The sequence below is a fragment of the Danio rerio genome, chromosome 16 (genome assembly GCF_052040795.2).
Source record: "Danio rerio strain M-AB ecotype USA chromosome 16, GRCz13ab, whole genome shotgun sequence".
NCBI lineage: Eukaryota > Metazoa > Chordata > Actinopteri > Cypriniformes > Danionidae > Danio > Danio rerio.
This window is the reverse complement of record NC_141036.1, coordinates 7,406,217-7,433,289: the sequence shown is the minus strand read 5'-3', so window position 1 is coordinate 7,433,289 and position 27,073 is coordinate 7,406,217. Positions and strand designations below refer to the sequence as shown.

The following is a 27,073-nucleotide window of genomic DNA, read 5'->3' as shown; positions in this document are numbered from 1 at the left end:
TCTACTATGGAAGTCAATGGTTTTGAGCTTTCGTCAGAATATCATCTTTAGTGTTCAACAGATGAAAGAAACTCATACAGGTTTGGAACAAGTCAAGAACAGTGTAGTAAGTCAAGTCAAGTAAATAGTGAGTAAACGTTCATTTTTGGCTGATTTTTCTCTTTAAACTAAACTAAATTTGACCTGATGGCGAATGCTAGACACTCTTCTGTGCTCCACAAACCTATGAAACACAAGCATTTGCTGTTTATTGAGTAAGGAAAAGCTTTAGAATGACCAGACTTAACTTTTTTCATTGATTAAAGATTTTTTAAAACACACAGACATAAATAACGATTGATCAAAAGCATTAACTTGTTGAAATGTCAAAATAGAAGGTTTCCACCAGACAGCAACTATAGGTTCCTATTTGATAACAAGCTAATTTCATCCCAAGAAATTTGAGAAAAACTACAGATCCACAGGAATTTCCTTTGATTTTAATGACGTTTTCTCTCAATTCTGCACCTCTACTAATGAACTGAACTGAAATGTAAAGAGGTAGAGCTCTGACCGAGATTCAAACAGATGGAGATAAAGAACAGTAGGTGGTGGTGCTGTGGTTATTCCTGTGGTCTCGCTGATCGGACGTCAGGGTTGGCCTTCGCTGAGCAGTGGGAGACGATGGACACACAGACTACATGCTGCAGACAGCTGAGTTTAAATATAAAGTCCTACATGTCCACTTACCTTCAATGAGAGTGAAAACACTCAAACCTTTGTATGCTTTTTGCCGCCACTATGCTATTGACTCTACAATTACAGCAAAAAGCTCAGGATGAGATGCGGCTAATAAAATGCAAGTGTTTTCAGCCGTCTCCCGCCTCAGACTTCTTCTCTTTGGCCTTCACGGAAGACTTTCTGGACACCTTGGTCTTCTCCTTTGATGGCTCTTTCTCTCTGGGTGACTCCTTGTCCTTTGATGACTCTTTTGAGGGCTCCTTTGTTGACTCTTTTTTGGGCTCCTTTGTTGACTCTCTTCGAGACTCTTTCGTTGACACCTTGGCCTCCTTCTCTTTTCCAGAGTCTTTCTTGGTTTCTTTTGTGGACTCTTTTCCTGGGTCTTTCTCCTTCTTTTCTTTGGATGATTCTTTAGACGAATCTATAAAAAACAAAAACAAAAAAAAAAAACATAAAATGTTTGCATAAGCGATTATGACCTATAAAATCAGTCTTAAAGGAACACTTCACCTTTTTCTTTAAAGTATCTATTGCGCTTCATTTTTTCAACATTATTTTTTGTTACAGCCTTATTCTAAAATGAATTAAATACATTTATTTCCTCAAAATTCTACACACAATACCTCATAATGAAAATGTGAAAAAAAAACTTTTTGAAATTGTTGCAAGTTTATTAAAAAGTAAAAATCTGTAAAATCACACGTACAGAAGTATTCACAGCCTTTGCCATGAAGCTCTAATTTGAGCTCAGGTACATTCTGTTTCCATTGAAAGCGTTAATTTCAGCTTAATTAGTAATTAATTATTTGGTTCACCTGTGGTAAATTCAAATGATTAGACATGATTTGAAAAGGCATACACCTGTCTATATAAGGTCCCAGGGTTGACAGTGCATGTCAAAGCACAAACCAAGCATGAAGACAAAGGAATTGTCTGTTGACATCAGAGACAGGATTGTCTCAAGGCACAAGGCAGGGGAAGGTTGCAAAAAAATTCCTGTTGCTCTAAAAACTCCATGACCACAGTGGCCTGCATCATCTGTTAGTGGAAGATGTTTGGAACCACCAGGACTATTCCTAGAGCTGGCCGGCCATCTAAGCTGAGTGATCGGGGATCAGGGAGGTGATCAATAACCTGAAGGTCACTCTGTCGGAACTCCAGCGTTCTTCTGTGGAGAGAGGAGAACCTTACAGAAGGACAACCATCTGTGCAGCAATCCACCAATCAGGCCTGTATGGAAGAGTGGCCAGACGGAAGCCACTCCCCGCCTGGAATTTGCCAAAAGGCATCTGAAGAACCCTCAGACCATAAGAAACCAAATTCTCTGGTCTGATGAGACTAAAATTGAATTCTTTGCCAGGCGTGACGTTTAGAAAAAAAACCAGGCACCGCTCATCACCAGGATAATACCACAGTAAAGCATGGTGGTGGCAGCATTATGCTGTGGGGATGTTTTTCAGCAGCAGGAACTGGAAGACTAGTCAGGATAGAGGGAAAGATGAATGCAGCAATGTACAGAGACATCCTGAATGAAAACCTGCTTCAGAGTGCTCTTGACCTCAGACTGGAGCGATGGTTTATCTTCCAGCAGGACAATGACCCAAAGCACACCACCAAAATCTCAATAGAGTGGCTTCACAACAACTCAGTTAATGTCCTTGAGTGGCCCAGCCAGAGCCCAGACCTAAATCCTATTGAACATCTCTGGAGAGATTTGAAAATGGCTGTACACTGTCACTTCCCATCCAACCTGATAGAGCTTGAGAGGTACTGCAAAGAAGAATGGGCAAAAATTCTCAAAGACAGGTGTGCCAAGCTTGTGGCATCATATTCAAAAAGACTTGAGGCTGTAATTGCTGCCAAAGGTGCATCAACAAAGTATTGGGCAAAGGTTGTAAATACTACTGTACATGTGATGTATCAAGTTTTTTATTTCTAATAAATTTGCAACAATTTGCAAAAACTCTTTTGTCACATTGTCATTTTGGGGTATTGTGTGTAGAATTTTGAGGAAATAAATTCATTTAATCCATTTTGGAATAAGACTGTAACATAAAAAATGTGGAAAAAGTGAAGCGCTATGAATACTTTCTACATGCACTGTAGCTAGATGGGTTAAGGAGTATCTAGCAAACATTTAGAGTTGTTTATTGCTTGAAATGGAGCTGGTATGAGAAACAATCAATATATTAAGCTATAGTATAACATAAAAATGTCATAAAAGTAATAAATGAGGAACATCAGCTCTGTTGATTATAAATTCCAGTTTTAATGTTGTACAATGAGGACATTCTCATGTCACACACAGTGTTTCAGTGTGTAGAGAACCAAAGAACCAAACCCACGCCAACAAGGGGAGAACATGCAGACTGACGTGTAACATGAATCTTACGTGTTAACGTGACATGTTTCTGGCAGATAATACATGTTCCATGCATACGGATACTACAAATAAAAGTTATGCAGGATTTGGCATGTGGCCCTTCACTTGGTTTGCAAACCTTGATGTGGCATCTGGTCTAAAAAGTTTGCCCACCTCCACATTATAGTGTAGTGCAGTCTTTTAATGTAGTACAGACTCCATCTAGTCAGATGTGCGAGGAGGAATATCTGCAGGTGATTCCTCAGGTGATGTGGGCTGACTGTGTTTACCCATCAGATAATGTCACATCCACACACTGTTGAGTCTTTGTCCATTCACACTACAGCAGCGCAAGCACACTATCACAGTCTCATCTGTGTCATGCAATTGGTCTGGTCTGCAAAGGGCCGTCTGCTGTCCTGTCAGTGTCATTAAGCCTGCGGCTGCTGTGAGGGAGCTCAGGAAAGCCTCATTAAGCTGCTCCCTGCGGATCAGCCCTACAGGAGCTGTCTGTCTACCCATCAGCCCCAGCGGGACCGCGGCTCACAGGCGTCTCGCACACAGGTGGAGGATTCAGACCAGCCCCCAGAGGATGCAGACGCCTGTGACTCTTTAAAGACAAACATATATCAGGCCTTCGCTAGACATGAGATATCTGTGTGTGTGTGTGTCTGTGTGTGTTTGTGTGTGCTGTGTGTGTATGTGTGTGTGAGAGAGAGTCCCTGCTGTGACTGACACTGAGTGACAATGGCACCTGGTGCGCAACAAAAAAGATCTGCTCCCTGCCCCCCAACACCACACTCACACACAGAAGTTCACAGGGACATGACTACACTGTACAAACTGTATATTCTAACCTCTTCTCCTAAACCCAGTCCTCACAGAAAATTCCAGCCAAATTTAGTTAATAATATTACTAATAATAATTCACCATTTAGTATGTTTTGTTTTTACAGCATTTGTAAGCTACAGGTCTCTACAAACCATGCCTACATTGACATGCTACAAACGCAAACTCACTACTGGTCAAAAGTTTGGGGTTAGTTTTTCCACATGTTTTTTAAATAAAATTATTCTGTTCATCATTTACTAAATGTTGAAAAAAAAAGTTAAATTGCTAATTATTTATGAAAAATATTTATTAATTATTGTATGTAGATTCAAATGAAATGATTACTCAAGTCGTTAATGCTTTTATTACTATTACCATTAACAATAATAACAATAACAACAACAACAAGAATAATAGTAATAATAATAATAACAATAATATTAATAACAACAATAATAATAGTAACAATAATAATAATAAAAACAACAAGAATAATAGTAATAATAATAATAACAATAATATTAATAACAACAACAATAATAATAGTAACAATAATAATAATAAAAACAACAAGAATAATAGTAATAATAATATTAACAATAACATTAATAACAACAACAATAATAATAGTAACAATAATAATAAAAAAAACAACAACAATAATAATAGTAATAATAATAATAACAATAACATTAATAACAACAACAATAATAATAGTAACAATAATAATAATAAAAACAACAATAATAATAGTAATAATAATAATAACAATAATATTAATAACAACAACAATAATAATAGTAACAATAATAATAATAAAAACAACAAGAATAATAGTAATAATAATAATAACAATAATATTAATAACAACAACAATAATAATAGTAACAATAATAATAATAAAAACAACAAGAATAATAGTAATAATAATAATAACAATAACATTAATAACAACAACAATAATAATAGTAACAATAATAATAATAAAAACAACAAGAATAATAGTAATAATAATAATAACAATAACATTAATAACAACAACAATAATAATAGTAACAATAATAATAATAAAAACAACAACAATAATAATAGTAATAATAATAATAACAATAACATTAATAACAAAAACAATAATAATAGTAACAATAATAATAATAAAAACAACAATAATAATAGTAATAATAATAATAAAAAAACCAATAATAATAGTAATAATAATAATATAATAATAATAATAGTATTAATAATAATAATAACAACAACAATAATAATAGTAACAACAACAACAACAATAATAATAATAATAATAATAATAACAGCAACAATAAAAATAATAATAATAATAATAACAGCAACAATAATAATAATAATAATAATTAATTGTTAAGAAATAGGAATTACAAGACTTTTTTAAACATATTTTCCTTTTCATTAAAGAATTGGATTTGTATTGCTTAAAGGTAATATTAACTGATAATCTTCTCAAGTGTGATATGTTTTGCATACTAAGGGGCCGATCACACCGAAAGCGCACTTACGTTGCAAAAACGTAAAGCGCACCTCACTGCCTTTTTTGTTGACAAGAAAAAGAAAAAAAAAGCTTTTTTATGTCACCAGGCGACGACTGAATCAGCTGGGTATTGTGCGAGGGTGTTGCTGTTGATATTCAAATAACTTTAATGTTTAATAATATTGTGATTTTCAAGATTTGTGAAGACATACAGCTCAGGGGAACTCAAAACAGCGACCCCAAGTTCCTTCTTCATCTTTAAAAGTGTCCGCACACACACACATACGCACAAGCAACACACAAGCAGTGATATAGTTGTAATGATTGAATTGTACAAACTGTATAATCTATCCTCTTATCCTAAATCAGGCCTTTACAGAACACTTCTGCCAAATTTAGATAACAATGTAAAATATTACACAGTTTAGTATTTCTTTTCATGCCTATTGTATTAAAATCAGTTTTAAGCTACAGGTCCTCATAAACCATGTTTACATTGTCATGTCACACACATTTTGATGGAGACTTCTCAAAGATATAAAGAGACATAATTTTTATACTGTACAGACTGCATATTCTATCTGCCGACCCCAACACTATCCGTCAACCCGCAGGAAACCATCTGCATTTTACATTTTCAAAATACTTCAATCTGTGTCATTTATGAGCACTTAACTCATGCCGGCCAAAAAAAGAGGTCCCCACAAGGTAAGAATTGACTGGTATTGCAATACTTGTGGGGTCATTTGGTCCCCACAAAGTACATCAAGTTACAATACCATGAATTGGTTGTATTGGCTTTGGCTACAGACTGGATAAAGAAAGGAATACAAGTGTGAGGCTACTTGGCAGCATTCAAGATCCTCTCTCAGAACCAGCCTGCGTTTCCAATGACATTTGAGCCAAAGCGGTGACATAACTGAACCACATTACAACATAACTCACCCACACACCAGCTTTAATGCGAATAAGGGAAGTTATTAAAATATCTAATGAATAACAATTATAGTCATCCCCTTTACAGTACACTTCAGGACACTTATTATGGAAATAATATATTTTAAAATAACAGAATTAAGTGCAAAGTGAAGTTTCAGAAGCTTACTAGCCAACTGTTCATAAATAAGTGTTAATAAATAGTTAATATCTTAATAATAGGCAGGTAATAAGGCAGTAGAAAATGGTGTGAATTGTTACTTAAACTAAAGTGTCACCCTAAAATATACTTTCAAAATTATAAGTATAACACATATTGTCACGATCACCAGCGATGTAGCCTGTGTAGGTCACTGGAGAACTTTACATCTGCTACTATATGAAAAACAACTCCCAGAAGTTTTTGCACTGACACACCAGTTCCTGATTTCCCCTGATTACACACACAGCTGGAAGCTCATGATGAACTGATTATGAATATAAAGACAGCTTGTGTACACACAATCTTTGCTGAGTCTTGTAAACTGTAAGAATATCGAAGCTTTTTCCTTGTCGTGTATTGACATTTGCTTTGTTTTATCGTTTATGTTGTTTTGCCGCCTGTCCTGATCATCCGCCTGTACTCTGGCTACTCTTTTAGATTATCTGCATTCTCCTGTCTGTCCCTGTTTTGATCTTCGCCTGCTTGATGATTCTCTTAATAAACTGAATTTGGTTTCTCATCTCTGTTGGAACCTGACTTGGTTGAGTTAAGAAAATTCTAAGGCCCCACAAGCTTTAGGGGCCAACAGAGCTATTATTAGGGGGCCAAAAAAAATAATTAAATAACCAAATCCCCCCTCCCCCAACAAAAATCACGTAACCCAAACCCACAATGCATCCCTCCCCCTCACTTTTTACTTTCGTCCGCAACATGATGAACTGATTACTAGGAATATAAAGACAGCTTGTTTACACACAATCTTTGCTGAGTCTTGTAAACTGTGAGCATTACGAAGCGTTTTCCTTGTCGTGTTTTGACCTTTGCTTTATTGCAGTCTCCTGTCTGTCCCTGTTTTGACCTTTGCCTGCTTGACGATTCTCTTAATAAACGGCATTTGGATCCTCACCTCTGTTGCAACCTGACTTGGTTAAGACGATTCTACGTGCCCACACATTTTGGGGCCCCAAAAGTTTGGGGAGTTACTATTTCTACTTTCGTCCGCGACACCTCCAACACCCACCTAGGCCCCACCCCCTTGCTCTTCAATTTCATCCACTGCACGCCCCCACCCGCTCTTCACTTTCATTCACGACACCCCTCACCACACTCCCGGTCGTTCTTCACTTCTTCTGTGACATTCGTCGACATCCCCTCTGCGCAACACCATTTGTCTTAGGGCCCATACCGGCCAGCGGCGCCCCAGAGATGATCTAGCCTGTGTAGATCGCTGGAGAACTACACATCTGCTATATGAAAAACAACTCCAGACGTTTTTGCACTTCTGTTGCAAACCGACTTGGTTAAGACAATTTTAAGGGCCCATGCACTTTTGGGCCCCCAAAAGTTACTATTGGGTGGCCCAAAAAAATCCAACCAAACAAACCTTTAAAGTATGATCTTATTCTACATTGCTAATCCTACATATTACTCAAACCCAATAAGACTTTACTAACTATTAATGAGCAGCTAATTAGTGTTTTATTTAGCTAAAAGTCTTAGTTAATTGTTTGCTAATAGAGTGAATTGTGACTTAAAACAAAGTGTTATCCAATATTTCTCTTGTCTGCCTGAAAGTAGACACTTTTGTCCATTTTAATTGGAATTTTAAGAACTGTACTTGAAAAGAAGCCTTCATGCAGACTTTTAAAGAGAAATCCACAAATGGGAATAAGCAGAAAGCTTGAGCTCCCTCTCACCGTATAGTCAGAAACACAAGATGAGCATCAACGGGCAGCTGCTGCTTCCATTTCCAACACACAAAGACTAAAACCACTCATGTAAACTCAGCTAAAAATACACACACACACATACTTGTTCCTATATCCCAGTGGGGACTCTTATAGACCTAATGATGTTTCTACACTCTCAGAAATAACAGCACAGGAACTGTCACTTAGGTGGTACCTTTTTAAAAAGTACATATTTGTAACCACAGTCCATATTGGTATCTCAGATGTGCATTTCAGTATCCAAATGTACACAAAAATTACCTTTGAGGTACCATGATAGATATTGTAGGTACAAAAAGATACCGCCTCAGTGACAGCTTTATTTTTGACATTGTACAATACAAATCACATATTCTAGCCACCTACGCTGATCCTACCCCTAAATCCAACCCTCGAATCAAACAAAGGTTTGAAAAAGTGACTTTTATTGACATTTTTATTATTTTGAAGTGATTATTTGGATTTGGTTATGGTAAAAACCTGGTAATAATCTGCCAATTATTTTTCTGTTGTTTTGCAGTTTTATTTATTTACAAAAATAATCTGTATTTAAACCAGATCTATATTTAAAACACAAATAAAACTTTAAATACAATTATATACTTATTAACTCCCAGTCCAGCTTTATTTTTGACATTGTACAATACAAATCACATATTCTATCCACCTACGCTGATCCTACCCCTAAATCCAACCCTCGCATCAAACAATCTGCAATTTTATTGTTAATTGTTAATCGCAAAAAAATGTAAATTCAACACAATTGGAATATGTATGTTATGTTAGGGTTAAAGCACAATCCAGGTGGATATTATTGCAGAATAAAGCTTGACAGGCTTATCAGTCGCCCAATGTGAATCGGAGCACTGTTTTATAAGACTGAAGAGCTTTATTCTGTTGAAACAACCGTCTTGTAGGCCTGTCAGGATATTGTTTTTTGTTGTAAGATATTGTTATGATTATCAGCGATCTAGCGGTTGCAGATTGTTAACAGACTACAAATCTGCCATTATGGACTACAAGCTCCAGTCATGCACCACACACTCACACCAGTTCCTGATTCTGACTAATTGCATACACACAGCTGAAGGATTGTCAAAGACACACCAGGGCTGAGTCTTGTTTATCTGTCTAATTAACATTACAACGCATTTCCTTGCCTTGTTCTGCTGTGTTTTGACCTTGGCCTTGTTTACATTGCCTGCTGCCTGCCTTTTGACCATCTGCCTGTGTATTCGACTACGAATATGGATTTATCCATACATCTGTTTTTTCCTGATTGTGACCGTTGCTTGCCTGACCATTCTTGTTAATAAACCCTGCATTTGGATACGCACTTCCCATGTCAGCACCTCCCGTTGACAGATATATTGCACCAAAATATACTGTGATAAACTATATTATTGTAATTTTAACATTTAACATTTAATGCCATTTATTAAACAATGACAAAACAACAAAGAACACATAACATTTTATTTTAAAAAATATTTCATTTAATTACAGTAAATTTAGCAATTTAAAAATGAGGCATTGGAATCTGAATGTGAAAACGTATATCTTAAACAAATAAACAATAATAATGTTAACAAAAAAGTGCAAGGTAAAAAGTAACACAGGCTGTGATATCTCTTATCTGATCCAATTTCAGCTGTCAGACAGCTACATGAAAATATACTACAGTAATTTATAGTAAATATTATAGTTTTTTTTAACCATACTGACACTGACACCTCCAATAGAGATAGAGATGTTGTGCAATCAGCTAGAATGTTGCTAGAATTGATTTTTATGTATGGGCGATACATATTGCATTGCCAAAAATGATTGCGTCATGTCCATGTGTTGTGCAATGAGTCGAAATATTGATTATTGTGACAGGCCTACTGTCTTGGATGTAGTTTCTTACACACCTACTTGCTTGCCACAATACATAAAAACATTTGTTCTGAGCCTTAATAGGTAGCAGAAACAAAAACGGTTGAGTGGAACTAATGGAGTATACACTAACCACTAACATTATTTAGGCGCAAAAATAGTGACAAACAATCAACAACACAGAGCTGGACAGAAACTAAAACAACTGATGGAGTATACACTAACTTGTGCATTATTCAGACCCATAGATGGAGACAAACAGTCCACAACACAAAGCTGGACAGAAACTAAAACTGCTGATGAATTAAACATTAACCTGCACATTATTCAGATGCAAAGATGGCGACAAACATTCAACAACACAAAGCTGGACAAAAACTAAAACAGCTGATGGAGAATAGACTAACTTGTGCATTATTCAGACCCATAGATGGCGCCAAACAGTCAACAACACAAAGCTTGATAGAAATTAAAACAGCTGATGGAGTTTACACTAACTTGTGCATTATTTAGTGATAAGATGTTGCCAAACATCTCAAAGCTGACAGAAACGAAACTGGCTGAATAGAGCATATACTAACCTCCATATAATTCATTCACAAGACGGCGCCAAACTGTCAGAAGCAGTCAAAAATGTGACGTGACAGACAAGCAGTTACATATTAATGTGGATGTAAGTATTTGGAACGTATTTACTAACAGTGATTTTAATTTTATTGATGTTATTCAGTGGTTGTTATCTGGGAATAACATATCATGGAATGTCGCAAAAAACTAATCAGAATTGAGTATTCCAGACAGTAGTGTTTACTGTGTTTACTAAATTATAATACTGTACATCATGTCAAATTAATGTAAAACCGTTGAATTTAGAATAATTGAATTGATGTTATATTGTACTGTACATTATATTGTTATTCACATGATGAAATGATGGATAAAAGTCTCAGAACTAGCATACAGTGTTTGTATGGGCAAACGCGAGGAGAGTTTGTCTTGCATGTGCTAGCATAAAGTGGGTGTGAAATGTTTTAGATTTCACAGTATGATAGAATGGATGGATGGCGATGTGATAATACTTCTCTCTCTATGTGTGTGTGTGTGTGTGTGTGTGTGTGTGTGTGTTTGTGAGAGAAAGAGTGTTTTGTTTGTGGCTCTGATGTCAGATTTTACTTCACTGTCCAAAAAAGTTGACTCACTTAAAATTTTAAGCCAACTTGCTGCAGAGCTTTTTTAAGTTGACTCAACTTTTAACTCAACTACACTTGACTCGATTTAAATTGATTCAAGTTAAAAAAGCTTTACAGTGAATTGTCTTACAATGTTTTTTACAGTGCTATCATTATCAAAATTAACACCTTCAGAAAAGGTAAAACATAATTAGAGAGAGAGCTATAAAAAATTTAAATCAGAAAAATAGAAAGTCGTATTTAAAGGTTCATTCAAAGCTGAACTATGTCTATTACTCTATGTTGATACAGAAATTTCAAGAAAAATATGTTGACCTGTCAGACAAATATTCTTTCTTCTAATATTTATAAAATCAATTTGTCAACTGGAGGTGAAAATTCACCGACACCACCTCCTCCAACCTTTTATTATTATTTTTTTTAGCATTTTTAATAATAATAATAATAATAATTTCTTACATTTATATAGTGCTTTTCTGGACACTACAAACGCTTTACACATTTTTGGGGAGAATCTCCTCATCCACCACCAGTGTGTAGCATCCGCCTGGATGACGGGATGGCAATCATATTGTGCCAGACTGCACACCACACACCAGCTAAATGGTGGAGAGAAGACAGAGAGATTAAGCTAACTATGATATGGGGGATGGTAAGGAGGTCATGATGAACAGAGGCCAGTGGGCAAATTTATCCAAGATTCCGGAGTTAAACCCCTACTCTTTTTCAAGGGACATACTGGGATTTTTAACGACCACAGAGAGTCAGGACCTCGATTAAATGTCTCATCCGAAAGACGGCACTCACTGAGCAGTACAGAGTCCCTGTCACTATACTAGGGCATTAGGAGCCACACGCAGGTTGGTCGCCCCCTGCTGGTCACACTAACATCACTTCAGGCAGCAACCTAGCTTTCCCATGTGGTCTCCCATCCTAGTACTGAGCAGGTGCAGCCTTGCATAGCTTCAGTGGGCGACCATGTAAGAGTTATAAAGCTAGCTGCCAGCTAATTTTTTAAACTATTATTATTATTATTATTAATATTATTTATTAATGCTATATATCATTATTTACTATTTATAATATTAATTATTGTTATTATTTATTTATTTATTTATTCTTTATTTTTTATTATTTTGTCTTATTACAAATAAATTGTATGAAAAAGTGGGAAGTCTTTCGCTATGTCTGTCATATCAAACATTTATGTTGTTTTTTACTCAATAAATAAATAAATAAATGAAAATAACTATGTATTTTTTTTAATAGAAATAAAAAGTTGCTCAAGAAATGGCAAAAAAAAGCACTTTCCCTCATTTCAAGAAGAGTAGTAGCTTCATGAAAGCAACACTAAACAGAAACGTGTGCTGATTAATTCCAAGATTTCCATCAATCAAGCGTCTCTGGAGAACTGAGAAGGAAACTGGAACGGGAAGCAAGCGAATATAAATATTAGATTGCTAAGAGATGAATATTTCCTTTGTGAACTCTTTAAAAAATGAGTGTGAGTGATTCAGGCCATTTTTCCTTGTCGTCAACTAGTCATTTTAAATGAAACATGTGCATTATCTTCTTTAAACATCGCACTGAACAGCTTATGAAAGAGGCTTTAACCGTACTGATAAGATTAACTCTGACAAATTCTCTATGGCGTATACGGATCAATCAGTAAGACTTCAAATATTGATCGTCTCCATGGTGAAGATTTCAACAGATCTCCATGACTGATGGGTTTGTGTACATTAAAATGAGATTTGTAAGGTTTAAGGTAATGAGTAAAACTGCAGGTGGTGTATAGATTTAAAGTAGAAGACCTCAGTAAAATTTCAAAATGCTTGCTTTTTCCTATCTTGCTATAAATAAAAATATATACACAGTTCAAGTCAAAATTGTTTAGATTTTTTTTTTACTTTTTTAAATATTCCCCAAGTTGTATTCAACAGCGCAAAGTTCTTGTTGCTGAATAACTAAAAGTTAGTGAAAGGCATCTGCATATTTTCAAATGTAGCTAGATAATCACTAATTTAATTCAATGGTAAATTTTGGTTTGATAATATTATTGCCAAAAATTATATTACAAATTGAACCTTACTGTAAAATGTTTTCTGCTAATCTACCGATTAAAACTGATATCAAGAGTGTAGCGTATCTTCTAACAGAAAGAGGCAGAAGGAGAGACAGCTTTTGGCCTCAGAGGGTGTGGTATGGGTGGGATTGCCGTGGTCAGCAAGGATATTTTCTCTCCACTTGTCCACGCCCAAGCGCAAAACATCCTTCTCACACACACACACACACACACACACACACACACACACACACACACACACACACACACACACACACACACACACACACACGCACACGCACACACGCACACACGCACACACGCACACACACACTGGTATGTCTACTGTCTGGAACTGCCTGCAAAGTCTGCACTCTGCCCACGTACAGCTGAGCCACATCTAAAAGACGCAATTAGAGTGGTCGGCCTCTGTCTCTCCATAACACACACACACACTAACACACACTACAGCTGAGCACTTGCACAAATAAATAAGATCCCCAAAATCTAAGCGCTCTAAGATGTTTTATATATACAGCACACACACACACTTGAAGTTAACACACACACACACACACACAAACATAAATAAACTGTAGACTGTACTTCTGTAGGCTGGGTCAGTCTATCAGTTTCCATTTGAATGTGCTTTACTTGCAAGATGAAGAGTTTGCAGCTCATCTGAACAAAGAAAACTGCACAATAAACTCTTCAGGACTTTGCTGAACTAAAGGTAAAATCAGGCAATGTCACATTATTTTGTGAAGCTCGCAATCTTTTTTTTAATTGCTGCAGATTTCCCACATATTTTGGGCAGTTAGTGCACTGTTCAAAATCTGCAGTTTTACATTCAAAAACATTATAGTATTGGGGAATGGAATACGCTCGTCTGTTGTGCAAAGCCTTGAGTTATCAATACACACTTACTGGCGTCCCCATCATGTGACGTTATTGCAACGCACATTCAAAACCTGTTTGAACTAAGCCACGTCTAACTTTGAACACACATACTGTATATAGAGTATACAGCGGGGGAAAGAAGTATTGAACACGTCACCATTTTTCTCAGAAAACATATTTCGGTGCTGTTGACTTGAAATTTTCACCGGATGTTGGTAACGACCAAAGAAATCCAAATATGCAAAGAAAACAAAACAAATTAGTTTACAAGTGGAGTTTAGTTTTAAACTAATTTCGAGAGGAGCATGTGCTCATGATTGACCCAGCTGGTCCACATTAACTAATTATGATCCTCCAATCAAAGGATCCCAAATCACTATATATATCCTCATTTCCTTTCTACAACTATCTTCGTCTGGAAGAAACCTCCCTCCTCCTCTTCTTCCTCCTTTATCCAGAATGGGCGGCACGGTGGCCCAGAGGTATCAGAGTTTGAGATAGACCTGAGCTCAATCTCCACTCGCCCTGCATAAGGGGGGGGGAGCCCTGGGCTCGAGGATCCCTTGAGCTCAGGGCTCTCTCCTGGGACAGCATGCCAAACAAGCTATGTATAAATCATGAGCTTAGTGTGAACTCTTGAAATGAAGTTTTGTGTAATAAAATGAAATGACACAAGGAAAAAGTATTAAACACATGAAGAAAGGTAGCTGTAGAAAGGCAGCGAAAGCCCAGACAGCAGCTGAAATCTCCCAGTAGTTCTTCTGTAACTCTCTGCCCTGTTAGCTGCTTCAGTCCAACATCTACATTAGCAGGAGGATGAAGATGAAACCAGGGTGGACATTTCAGCAAGACTATGATCCAAAACACAAGCAAGGGAACTGTTAAATGGATTCAGAGAAAAAAAAAATAAAGCTGTGGAATGGCCCAGCCAATCACCTGACTTGAATCCAATTGAACATACAAATCAAAGATTAGATTTGATAGACGAGACCCACAGAACCATCAAGATTTTTACACTCAGTTGAAGTCTGTGAGAAAATAACACCTGATAACAATGAATAACAATTCATGTGACTTCATTCTCCATATGAGAGGCGTCTTTAAGCTGCCATCACCAAAAAAAAAAGCATTTTATTTAAAGTATTAAAGTTCAGTAGTTTAGTTTTGTTCAGTTTTATTTTTATGTTTGTATTGTTTGGGTTTTTATCAAAATATGGTTCAATTTCATGTCAACAGCTCCTTTAGAAATATTATTTAAAAGAAAAAACATGTTCAATACTTATTTTCCCTGCTGTAAACAAGAGTTCATGCTCTGCATCATTTTCATCAATGTGTTCAAATAGTCAACTAACAGGGAGCATTGATTTTGTTGTTATTTTTATTATTATTATATTATTATGTAATTTTAAATATGACACAGCCGGCTTTAGGGGGTAAACTCAGTGTTTCCTCTATGAAAATGATAGTGATTAATGGTTTGTGAGGTCAAAACATCTATACATGTGTGTAGGCCTATATTTTTACAGCAAAATAAATAAAAGAAATGCTGCAAAACGAGACAAGAAATCTGCACAAAACTGTATTTGACTTTATTCCAAAAAATCGGAGATTATGTTTGCGAAATGCTCGAGAGACTGAGAAAACAAATTTACATTGGTTGATTTGTTGATTACATTTTTAAAAATCTACAGCGCTGGTGTCATTTTTAGTTGTATTCAAGTGTAGACATTAAGATGAAGATTCTGTCATCGTTTGCTCACTGTCTTGTCTCGAAACTCAAACGGGGATAATGTTTAGTCAAAGTGTTGCTCCACTGAAAGTACAACAATTGAAGCTTGTACAAGATTGCACAAGAAATCAGTTTGAGCTGAACAGTTTAATCCAATCGTTGTGGAAAGAAAGGATTGTTTTATATAATGAACAGATTTAATTCAGGCTTTTATTTTCATATAAACATTGAGTAAGCAGAAGCTCAAACAGCACACACATTTGAGATTCTCTTTGCTATATTTGATGTGCTTTATGCACAGCTCTGGAAAACCACTTGAAGGTTATGATCTGTTCTCTGCATTGGGAGTTAATAGGTATATAATTTTATTTAAAGTTTTATTTGTGTTTTAAATATAGATCTGATTTAAATACAGCTTTTTTATATAAATAAATGAGACTGAAAAACAACAGAAAATTAATTGGCAGAATATTACCAGGTTTTTACCATAACCCAATAAAAAAATCACTTCAAAATAATAAAAATGTCACTAAAAGTCACTTTTTCAAACCTTTTAACATGGTCCCTATCTTACACCCGGCGAAATAAACAGTGCATGATGTAATTTGTTGCTATTTTCAGACCAGCGCAACCCTAATTTTCTTGTTTTGTGACACATTGTTTAAATAGTAAATTCAATTGTGCCACTTTGTGGACTCATGGGTGTGCTGGTCTATAAAGGAGGTGTGTTAAGTCACATTGTTGGTGCGTTACTATTTTGAGGAACTGAAATAGACTATACTATTGACCAACTGAAAGATGCTCTAAAGTCAAGCGCAGAACGTGTTATGCTGTGTTCACACCAGACACGGAACTGTGGAAAAATCGCGCTATTCGTGCGTAAATAGACGCGTAAACATTTGAGTTTACTTGTTTCATTCAAGTGTCAAAAACAGATTTGTCCACCTGTCAGGTTTTGGAGATGTATGCGTCACCATATGGGGTTAAGAATAGGACGTGTGTTTGGATATAACTTATATAAAACTAGAAATGGTTTTGAAACAAATCTTTGTGCTTAACAAATGAAATTAAATATGTAGGCTAATGGATGTCTTCAGTGGAGTGCGTACAACGTTTCCTCATCCATGAAAGTGAAGGAGTAAAGAGTAAAAGTAAAGAATGGAAGAGGCTCATTTCTTATCCTCTCGCTGTAGATGCTATGTTTAACTGTTTTCACGCTAGTGAAGTGTTCAGTTTTTCTATTTACAAAGACCGCCATGTAAATAGCAAATGCACCATGGCGCGACACAACTGACTCTTAAAGGGAATGGGAGATGAGACTCTGATTGGTTTAATGTAAGTTATGCTCAAAACACACCCATAACTCATTAAGAGAATAAGCACAACCATGTTAGACCATGCGTCATGGTGCAAACCATATTTTTCGCATTATATTTTGCTTTTACGACCTGCGCTTTAGACTTTGAGCCTAAATTGTTACAATAGAGCCATTAATGTCATCATACAGTAGACATTTGTCATCTTTTCATCAGTGACATGCAGTCTAAACAGACTAAGGTCTCTTTGGTCATTGCATGTAAAGATTTTGGACACCTTATTGGACACTTTCCAAACATGTCTTGAAACTGTTCATTCAGATGCAAAATTATTACTATTTGATAGGGCTTTAATCGAATTAAATAGTGACTGCAGGTTGAAGGAAAATAGTGGAGTAAAAGTTTCGATGCAGCACTAAAAATGTACTCAATGGAAAGTAAAAGTGTGTTTAAAACTACTTGGTAAACAATTTCTGAGGAAAAACTACTCAGTAATAGTAATTTAAGTATTTGTAATGTGTTACTTTACACCACTGACCACAAATCACTTGCTTTCTTCAACCTTAACATACCTCTTATGCACAATACGTCTTATGAACAAAAGTCTTTAAGACTTGAATTGACAGTAAATGCTAACAGAAGTTTTTTATTTTTGGTTGAACTAACGCGGTAATCGAATTAACTTGACAGCCATGTTGTGGTCCGGGGCTTCAGTGTGACGGGGGTTTGGTATGTGTTAAGGAAACATAAAGACTTAAGCTCCAGACTTTAGTTTAATAAAAGTTGGTCACAGTGGATTTCCGAGATTTGTCTGGCAATGCTATGGTGAGAGATTAAGAATGCAGCAGAAAAGCCAGCATTAACCCTGCTCTGCCATCAGCAAACAACACAATCTCTCCATCAACAACCAACCCACTGAAGAAAAAAAAAATCAAAACCACCAACACAAAGAAAAACACATGTCTTTTTTAATTCCTTGCTGAGACTGAAGTCTAGCCGCTATTTTAGCCCACCGCACTGGTCGATCCTCTCGCTGTCATGATCCTCAGACTTCTCAGGGTCTGCGGTGTGCTATTTCCACCTCTGTCGAAAATCTACATGTGTCTTCTCTTTTCAGAGATACCAAAGATGCATGAAAAACCGCAGCACCCACTCAGGACGCGTTCTTGCACGTTCTCCATGCGCGCCTCCAACCAAACTATTTTAACCTGACATGGCGGCTTCAAAACATAGGGCTTGTGGCACAACATGCTGAAGCTATTAAAATGTGAAAAAAATGTAACACATATTGACGTCTGTTAAAGGTAGATAGTGCTGTTATGTGTGATTTAGTGCTGATGCGTCCACAGTGATTATTGTAATATTGGTAATAGTAAAAAAAAAAAAAAGAAGTTTACGATTTTAATCAGCACCAACAGCCCAGGCTAATTGTTACGATTTTTTGTTAATGAAAGTTTATAGTTCTGTCCAAAGATCACTTGACACTGAATACTGACGGAATTATGCTGTAATAAATACATTGCAAAATATCTTCAAACAGAAAACAGTTATTTTAAACTTCAATATTGCACAGTGCTATTGTATTTGATACATTTTCTTGTATGCTTTGCAAGCATAAGAGACTAAATATAAAAAAAAAATATCTTAAAACAACTTCCAAACTTTCTGGCTTCTTTAAAATGTTTTGAAAGATTTTGAATATCAAAAGATGTCTTGCTTCTCCTATCATAACTGTCAAGAAAAAACAATTAATAATAATAATTCTCTGCGTATGTGTGTGTGTGTGTGTGTGTGTATACACACACACAAACACACACACACAGTTGTTTAGTCCATATTACACCCAGATTTGAGTTGAAATAAACCAGCCTTTTAGAGTGTCCTGAAATAAAAGTCTAGTGAACAAAATAAAGAGGGTAGAGGAAATGTCAAAGCCCACCCACCCACAGACACACTGCCCTCATAAGCCACCTCAACATTGGAATACCTCGGTCAAAACCCACCCACCCACATATACACACAGGACATGTCCTCATAAACCATCTCAACTTTGGAATAACTCAGTCAAAACTCACCCACCCACAAATACACAAAGGACATGTCCTCATAAACCACCTCAACATTGGAATAACTTGGTCAAAACTCACCCACCCACAAATACACAAAGGACATGTCCTCATAAACCACCTCAACATTAGAATACCTCAGTCAAAACACACCCACCCACATATACACAAAGAACATGTCCTCATAAACCACCTCAACATTGGAATAACTCGGTCAAAACTCACCCACCCACATTAACACACAGGACATGTCCTTATAACTCACCTCAACATTCGATAACCTCAGTCAAAACACACCCACCCACATACACACAGGACATGTCCTCATAAACCACATCAACATTGGAATACCTGTCAAAATCCACCCACACACACACACACACACACACACACACACACACACACACACACACACACACACACAGGACATGTCCTCATAAACCACCTCAATACTGAAATACCTAGGTCAAAACACCCACACACATACACACAGGACATGTCCTCATAAACCACTTCAACATTGAAATACCTCAGTCAAAAACCCACCCACCCACGTACACACACAGGACATGTCCTCATAAACCACCTCAATATTGGAATACCTAGGCCAAAACGCCACCCACACACATACACAAGGGACATGTCCTCATAAACCACCTCAACATTAGAATACCTCGATCAAAAGCCACCAACCCACACCGACATAAACACAACATGTCCTTATAAACCACCTTAACATTGGAATACCTAGGTCAAAACCCACCCACACACATACGCACAGGACATGTCCTCATAAACCACCTCAACATTAGAATACCTCGGTCAAAAGCCACCCACCCACACCCACAAACACATAAACACGACATGTCCTCATAAACCACCTTAACATTGGAATATCTCGGTCAAAACACACCCACACCCACTAACACACACAGGACATGTCCTCATAAACCACCTCTACATTGAAATAGCTAGGTGTTTTATGATTATGAACCATTTTTCTCACAAATACCAATAATAAAGTCCCCAGGTCAAAAATAAATGATATTACCATATTTTAGAAGACAACTGGTCCCTGTAAAGTAGTGAATACCAGAAAGAAACACACACACACACACACACCGCTGAACACAAGCTGTCAACCGCATTCATGCTTGAATTATAAACTAGTTTCCTTTGTCGGCAGATTAAGACCTCTGTTTCCACCACACACACACCTTATTCATTAGTTGTTTGACTGAGTGTGTTTTGAGATCACACCCTTCACAGCAGAGCTTCCAGACATCAGTGGGAAAAAACAACATAACATATTTTCTCGAAGCTATTTTTATCATATGAAATCTGGTGCGTAGCACAAAGGCATTTCCACACCAAAATACATCAACAGAACAGACTGGAAATGTCACGTGGGGTGTGTGGTTGAAAAAGTCATGTATGAATCTGAGAAAAACATCTGCAGTTTATTAGGAACACCACAAACAGAGATGAGGAGATGAAAATATCCATGCATTATGCACAATGGAACTGACATTAATTGGTCATTAGTGATTTACTAATTTTTTATTAATCATTTGGTAACAGATTTAGATCAAAGTGTTAAAGGTTTTTTTATTTTATAATTTTAATGAATGAATGAATGAATGAATGAATTAATTAATTAATTAATTTATTTATAATAAATAAATCAATTTATTATTTTTATTTATTTATTTAAAGTTTTATTTGTATTATTATTATTATTTAACATTTTTAATTTTTTTATTTATTGATTCATTTAATAATTTATATTTTTATTAATTTATTTAGAATGATGTGTCTTCATGCTCTAGTACTTTTTGCTATTCTTTCAAAGATATTAAAACTAATATATTATTACAAAATATATGGTTTAATTACTTGTTAATGCTCATTAAAATTTATTCTTTCATTCATTTTCCCTTTAGTCATCAGGGGTCGCCACAGCAGAATGGACCACCAAGTTACCCAGCATATGTTTTACATAGCGGATGCCCTTCCAGCTGCAACCCAGTAGTAAGAAATGATTGATAATTAGTTTTACTTAATGATAACCCTTTTTTGACATATACTTTCTACCAAAAATCCCTTACAACATGGTAAAAACCACAGTAATTAGCTGCCTCACGTAAATTGATCATTTATTGTCAATTAATGCATTAAAAAAAATCACATTTAAATACAAGGAAATGGCAAGTAACATATCAAATTTAACAACCTTTCCTCTTTCTTTGTTCCTTCTCTCTATTTATTAATCATATTTTAACATTTACTAATGCATTATTAAAATTCATAAACATTCATTAATTCACTGTGAGGTAACAAGTAACAATGAATTACTTTATTTTCATGAATGAACATCATCAAAGATGAATAAGTAACTCTGAGAAAAAAAAATACACGGTGGTACAAATAATGTTCCTTAAGGAAAAGTTTTGTACCTTTGTAAAAGTTGTGCCTTATATGGTACAGAAAAGACATCTTATAATACTGTTCTGTACCTTTAATGGTACAAAAATGAAGGAACAGTTGTTCTCATAAATTGTACAATTGTGTTTCTTTGTCTTAAGGTACAATTCTGTTCCATAAAAAGGCACTGCCCCAGTGACAAGGGTTTGTACCTTCTTTGGTACAACATTGTACCATTTTATTGAGAGTGTACTGAAATAAATGTATTGTTCATTGTTTGTTCATGTTGGTAAAAACATCAACAGATTTATTAACTACTTTGTTGTCAAAAATAATTACATTTATCAGTATCAAAAACGTTTCCCAGAGATGGGTTGTGGCTGGAAGGGCATCCGCTGCGTAAAAACTTGCTGGATAAGTTGGCGGTTCATTCCGCTGTGGCGACCCCGGATTAATAAAGGGACTAAGCCGACAAGAAAATGAATGAATGAATGAAAGTATCAAAAACGATAATACTAAGTTATTTACTGTTGTCAGGTGTTCATTCTCCTCAAGGAAATCCTCCTTCAGTCTTTCTCACAGGTATCCAGTCCAGCTGTCATAACAGAGGTGTGTGTGTGAGCTGATCCCACTGACTGTTTTACTAGATTGGTTTTATTCCAGACTCAGCTGGACAGCTCTATATCAAACTGCAGATGGTCAGCACTGATAAGAAACTTGTGAAACTGAAAATACAAAGCACTTTCACAGCCCATTCATACTAAACACATGAAAAGTGATTATATAAAATATAAAAACCATACATGGATCGCCTCAAAGCAAGAAGGTCGCTAGTTTGAGCCCGGGCTGGGCCAGCTGGCATTTCTGTGCGGAGTTTGTGCTCCCCGTGTTCGTGTGGGTTTCCTCCGGGTGCTCCGGGTGTTTCCCCCACAGTCTAAAGGCATGCGCTATAGGTGAATTGGAGTAACTAAATTGTCCGTAGTGTATGAGTGTGAATGAGAGTGTATGGGTGTTTCCCATTGTTGGTTTGCAGGTGGGAGGGCATCCGCAGCGTAAAACATATGCTGGATAAGTTGGTGGTTCATTCTGTTGTGGCCACCCCAGATTAATAAAAGGACTAAGCCGAAAAGAAAATGATATCATATTATATTGATATGTAAATGTGCGTATATCAGCAATATTTAGTTGAATATTTAAATGAATTTCTTTACAACAGTAATACCACAGTATATGCTGGTGTTTTTTGTGTTTTTTTTTACCCCGGCTGAGCAGGGTTGCCTTTATTATACAGATGTTAGTAAAATAAAGATGGCGGCATTAAAGAAAGTTGCATACAACATTTATGACAGGGTTTTCAAAGTGTTGGTCAGTTTGTCTGCTTAACAATCCCATTTATTTGCATTCCAGCAATACAACTGAAGTGAGATACACACGCTGAAAAATGTTCTGTTTAGTAAAAAAAAAAGTTGTTCTTCTGGGACATAATTTGACTATTTTGGTGCATAATTAGACTATTTTGCAGAGCAATAAACACAATAATATTGTATCGTGACACAAGCATGCTAATAAAATCATATCATGTGGTAGGGTTGCAAAATTTCGGGATTTTTCAAGGCTGGAAACTTTCCAAGGAAACTAACTATAAAATGATTTAATGGGAATTTATGGGAAAAACTGTGAACTTGGTAAATTAGGATATTGTGCACCAAAAATTATGATTATGTAAACGGATACACTGACTGAGCAAACATTTAATACACATAGGAAGCAAAAATAACACACACAGGAAGTATTCCTTTCGGTTCGCTGCTGTTCAAAAACAGAGATGTTGGTGCTAAACTGGGACTTACGGTGCTTTCACACCTGTGAATCATCGATTCAGTTGTTCCGATACAGAGGTTACAAATGTTACATTGTTGCTCTTTGCTCTTGGTGTGGTTCGCTTTCACACTGCAAAATTTTGAAAAAAACTCTCCTCACATTGGTCAGAGTGTCAGGGTTTATTGTCCCGCTCAGCTGTCAGGAGAGGTGGTAGTTTGGTAGTGTTTGACAAGGTGCACGCGACGTGTCCATGGGCGTAAATCTGATATAACAGTAGGGGGGGACAATAAATATAAAATTTCTTTGGAGCATTTTTTTGAAGGGGACACAAATAATACAGCGGAATTGTACTAATAAAGATATCTCCCCGCAGTTAAAAATGGTTTCATCATTAATATTATTATAGCATGGAGACTACGTCATTATGATTATTTTTCAAAGTTTTTATCAGGTTCAAAGATAAAGCATTTTTTTCTTAAAAACTATTTATTGCATTGTTTGTTGTGTTTACAGTCAACAGACTGACTCCTGAAGCAGAATAAATGCAGGAAAAGACATTTTCCATACTCATAATAACTAGTTTACATTACACTTGTTAAATTGACCGATCATGTTGTAAATAGGTGAGTCTGTGAAGTTCATCTGCTAAACAGCCACAACTCCAAAAACATTTTAAAACACCCTTACCTGACACTGTACATCTGACTGACCCTGCTCTGCCTGTTCCTCAATCATTTCTTCCTCCTTTCTTTGCCTGTGATTAATATTGTGACATTAGTATTTTCATAAGCACTCATTCTTAAAGCCAAATTGCTTAATATGTAAACTTTTTGTACTTGGCATTTAGCTGCACTGAAAAATGATCTCATGTCCATTTTCTCTGTCATTTTATCCAATGCATGACACTGACAGGCAAGTTTATTTACACTGTAGCACATTTTATACACAATGGCAATTCAAAGTACTTTACATATATATTGTAAAACTATAATAAAAATAATCACAACAATAAAAACAAGGACATTTTTTATTTCAAATGAATTGAGTCACTTAAGAACAGAATAGAAACAATTATACAAAAAAACAGGTAATCAGCATTTTTGCTGCAAATAATTCATGAACGAGTCCTTATTAACTACATTGAAGAGAATCGCTTTATTTAAGTTGGATAAAATTCCCTACTTACTTACTGAAATTTACTAAGCCCGGGGATTTACGCCCGTGGACGTGTCTGAAGAGTGAGAAGAGATGCGGCGGGGAGAGGTGAAAAGGGTGCGCGACGTAGCCTATTTGAGGACCGAGAGGGAGACGCCCTACTCATAATTTTCTCTTCATATAACCGTATGCCTGTTACATATCCATACAACACAGTGACATAACTCGGGCGGGGATCGGATCGCTTTCTCACTGCAATCGATTCACTCCAGAGTTTGTTTCAATCGAGCCGAGACCACCTTATTCAAGCGATCTCGGAGCGATTGATTTGCCGCTGATCCAAGAGCGATTGGTGGTTTCACATATGCCAAACGAACCGTGCTAACTGGGCAAACGAGACAGGTTCCGAAACAAAAGTGTAGCTGTGAAAGCACCCTCAGAGTAGCTGTAGCGCAATCAGAATATTGTATAGCCCTGTTTTAGGGTGCTTTCACATCTGTAGTTCGCTTCATTTGGTCTGGAGCAAGGGCAATTAATGATACATTGTTGCATTTTCTGCCGTTTTTGGGTCGTTTTCACACCACACTGCTGGCTTTGTAAGGTTTGGATCCTTTCAGCAAGATTAAATGCCATGTGACAAAGCTCACATCATCTCAACCTAACTTCTTAAGCATGACAATGTGTTCAGCAAACCCAAACATCCTCCACAGTCACCTGCCCTCAATCCAGCAGAGCACCTTTGGGATGGAGATTCGCATCATTGATGTGCAGCCAACAAAATCTTAAAAAATGAACCAAATTCTCTGAGGAACGTTTCCAGCATCCCACTGAATCTCTACCACAAAAACAGTGCAGTTCTAAAGGTGAAAGTGGCATCAACTTAATATTAGCCATAATACATTGGCAATGAGTGTGTATCTCATATTTATAATGAGAGCCTTCTTGAGTAAATGTTTGTCTGATTATGACAAATGAGTCCCTCTGTTGTCCCTAAAGTAACAAAAAAGATCTTAAAAGCACAGTAACTGTTGGTAAGAGTTCAAAGCTTTGTTTTACATTTTAGATAAACGTCTGCACACATTCATGAAGAGTCAGGGCTTGTTTTACAGATCACTAAGCCAACCACTGACCTAAACCCTTCCCTAAACCCAACCAATAGTGTTTAGCACATAGTGTAATTTTGATTCTACATTGTTTTTATTTCTTTTGTGGAGGTGTGCTTCACCAGATTTGAACCCGAGCGCTTTGTATCACAAGTACAACACAAAAACGTTTAGTTGTCTATCCAAGTTTTAGGAACAACGAATAATAACTTGAATTCTAGTTAATCATTTGGTATCAGAAGTGGCTAATATAAAAGGTAAAGGCATCTAGATTACACTTATTTTACCAAAATAAAATATGATCATGCCTTGATTTTTAATTATGTAATTAGGACAGTAAGGTCTGACTGTCCTGGTGCAGTGGGAAAAGAAATAATATTGTGTATGACTCCCATGAGCTTAGAGGACTGCATCCATACATCTCTGCAATAAATCAACTTATTAATAAAGTCATCTGGAATTGCAAAGAAAGTGTTCTTGCAGGACTTCCAGAGTTCATCAAGACTCTTTGGATTCATATTCTACGCCTCCTCTTTCATATTACCCCAAACATACTCAATAATGTTCATGTCTGGTGACTGGGCTGGGCAATTCTGGACCACCTTGACTTTCTTTGCTTTCAGGAACTTTGATGTGGAGGCTGAAGTATGAGAAGGAGCGCTATCCAACTGAAGAATTTGCCCTCTCCTGTGGTTTGTAATGTAATGTGCAGCACAAATGTCTTGATACCTCAGATGTTGATGTTGCCATCCACTCTGCAGATCTCTCAAACACCCCCAAACTGAATGTAACCCCAAACCATGATTTTTCCTTCACCAAACTTAAATGATTTCTCTGAGAATCTTGGGTCTATGCAGGTTCCAATAGGTCTCCTGCAGTATTTGTGATGATTGGGATGCAGTTCAACAGATGATTCATCAGAAAAATCGACCTTCTGCCACTTTTCCAAATGATCAACTAGAAATTAAGTTATTATTTGTTGCTCTTACAACTGGGTAAGTATATATCTTAGTAAGTGTATATCTTGCAAATTAGCAGCATTTTAATTTATAGCTGAACTACCCCTTTAGCTAGAAATGAGCAATACATTTGCTAATCTTAGCTAACATTAGGTTCCCAAACAACATATTCCCT

At 36.4% G+C, this 27,073-nt stretch overlaps 1 protein-coding gene across 4 annotated transcripts in view; it reads right to left on the bottom strand.

Moving 5' to 3' along the window:
• Positions 1-459: 459 nt before the first annotated feature.
• bbs9 (Bardet-Biedl syndrome 9) overlaps positions 460-27,073 on the bottom strand; it is a 186,790-nt gene continuing 160,176 nt past the window's right edge. For 2 of the 4 annotated variants that reach the window (XM_087286582.2, XM_087286583.2), the window contains 2 exons: positions 24,369-24,435; positions 460-1,141 (listed from right to left, as the gene is read on the bottom strand). In XM_087286582.2, coding sequence (XP_087142708.1) covers positions 24,413-24,435 — 23 coding nt within the window. In that variant the 3' untranslated portion in view covers positions 460-1,141; positions 24,369-24,412. The remainder of the gene's footprint in view (positions 1,142-24,368; positions 24,436-27,073) is intronic. The other 2 variants (XM_087286577.2, XM_087286579.2) reach the window with 1 other exon arrangement.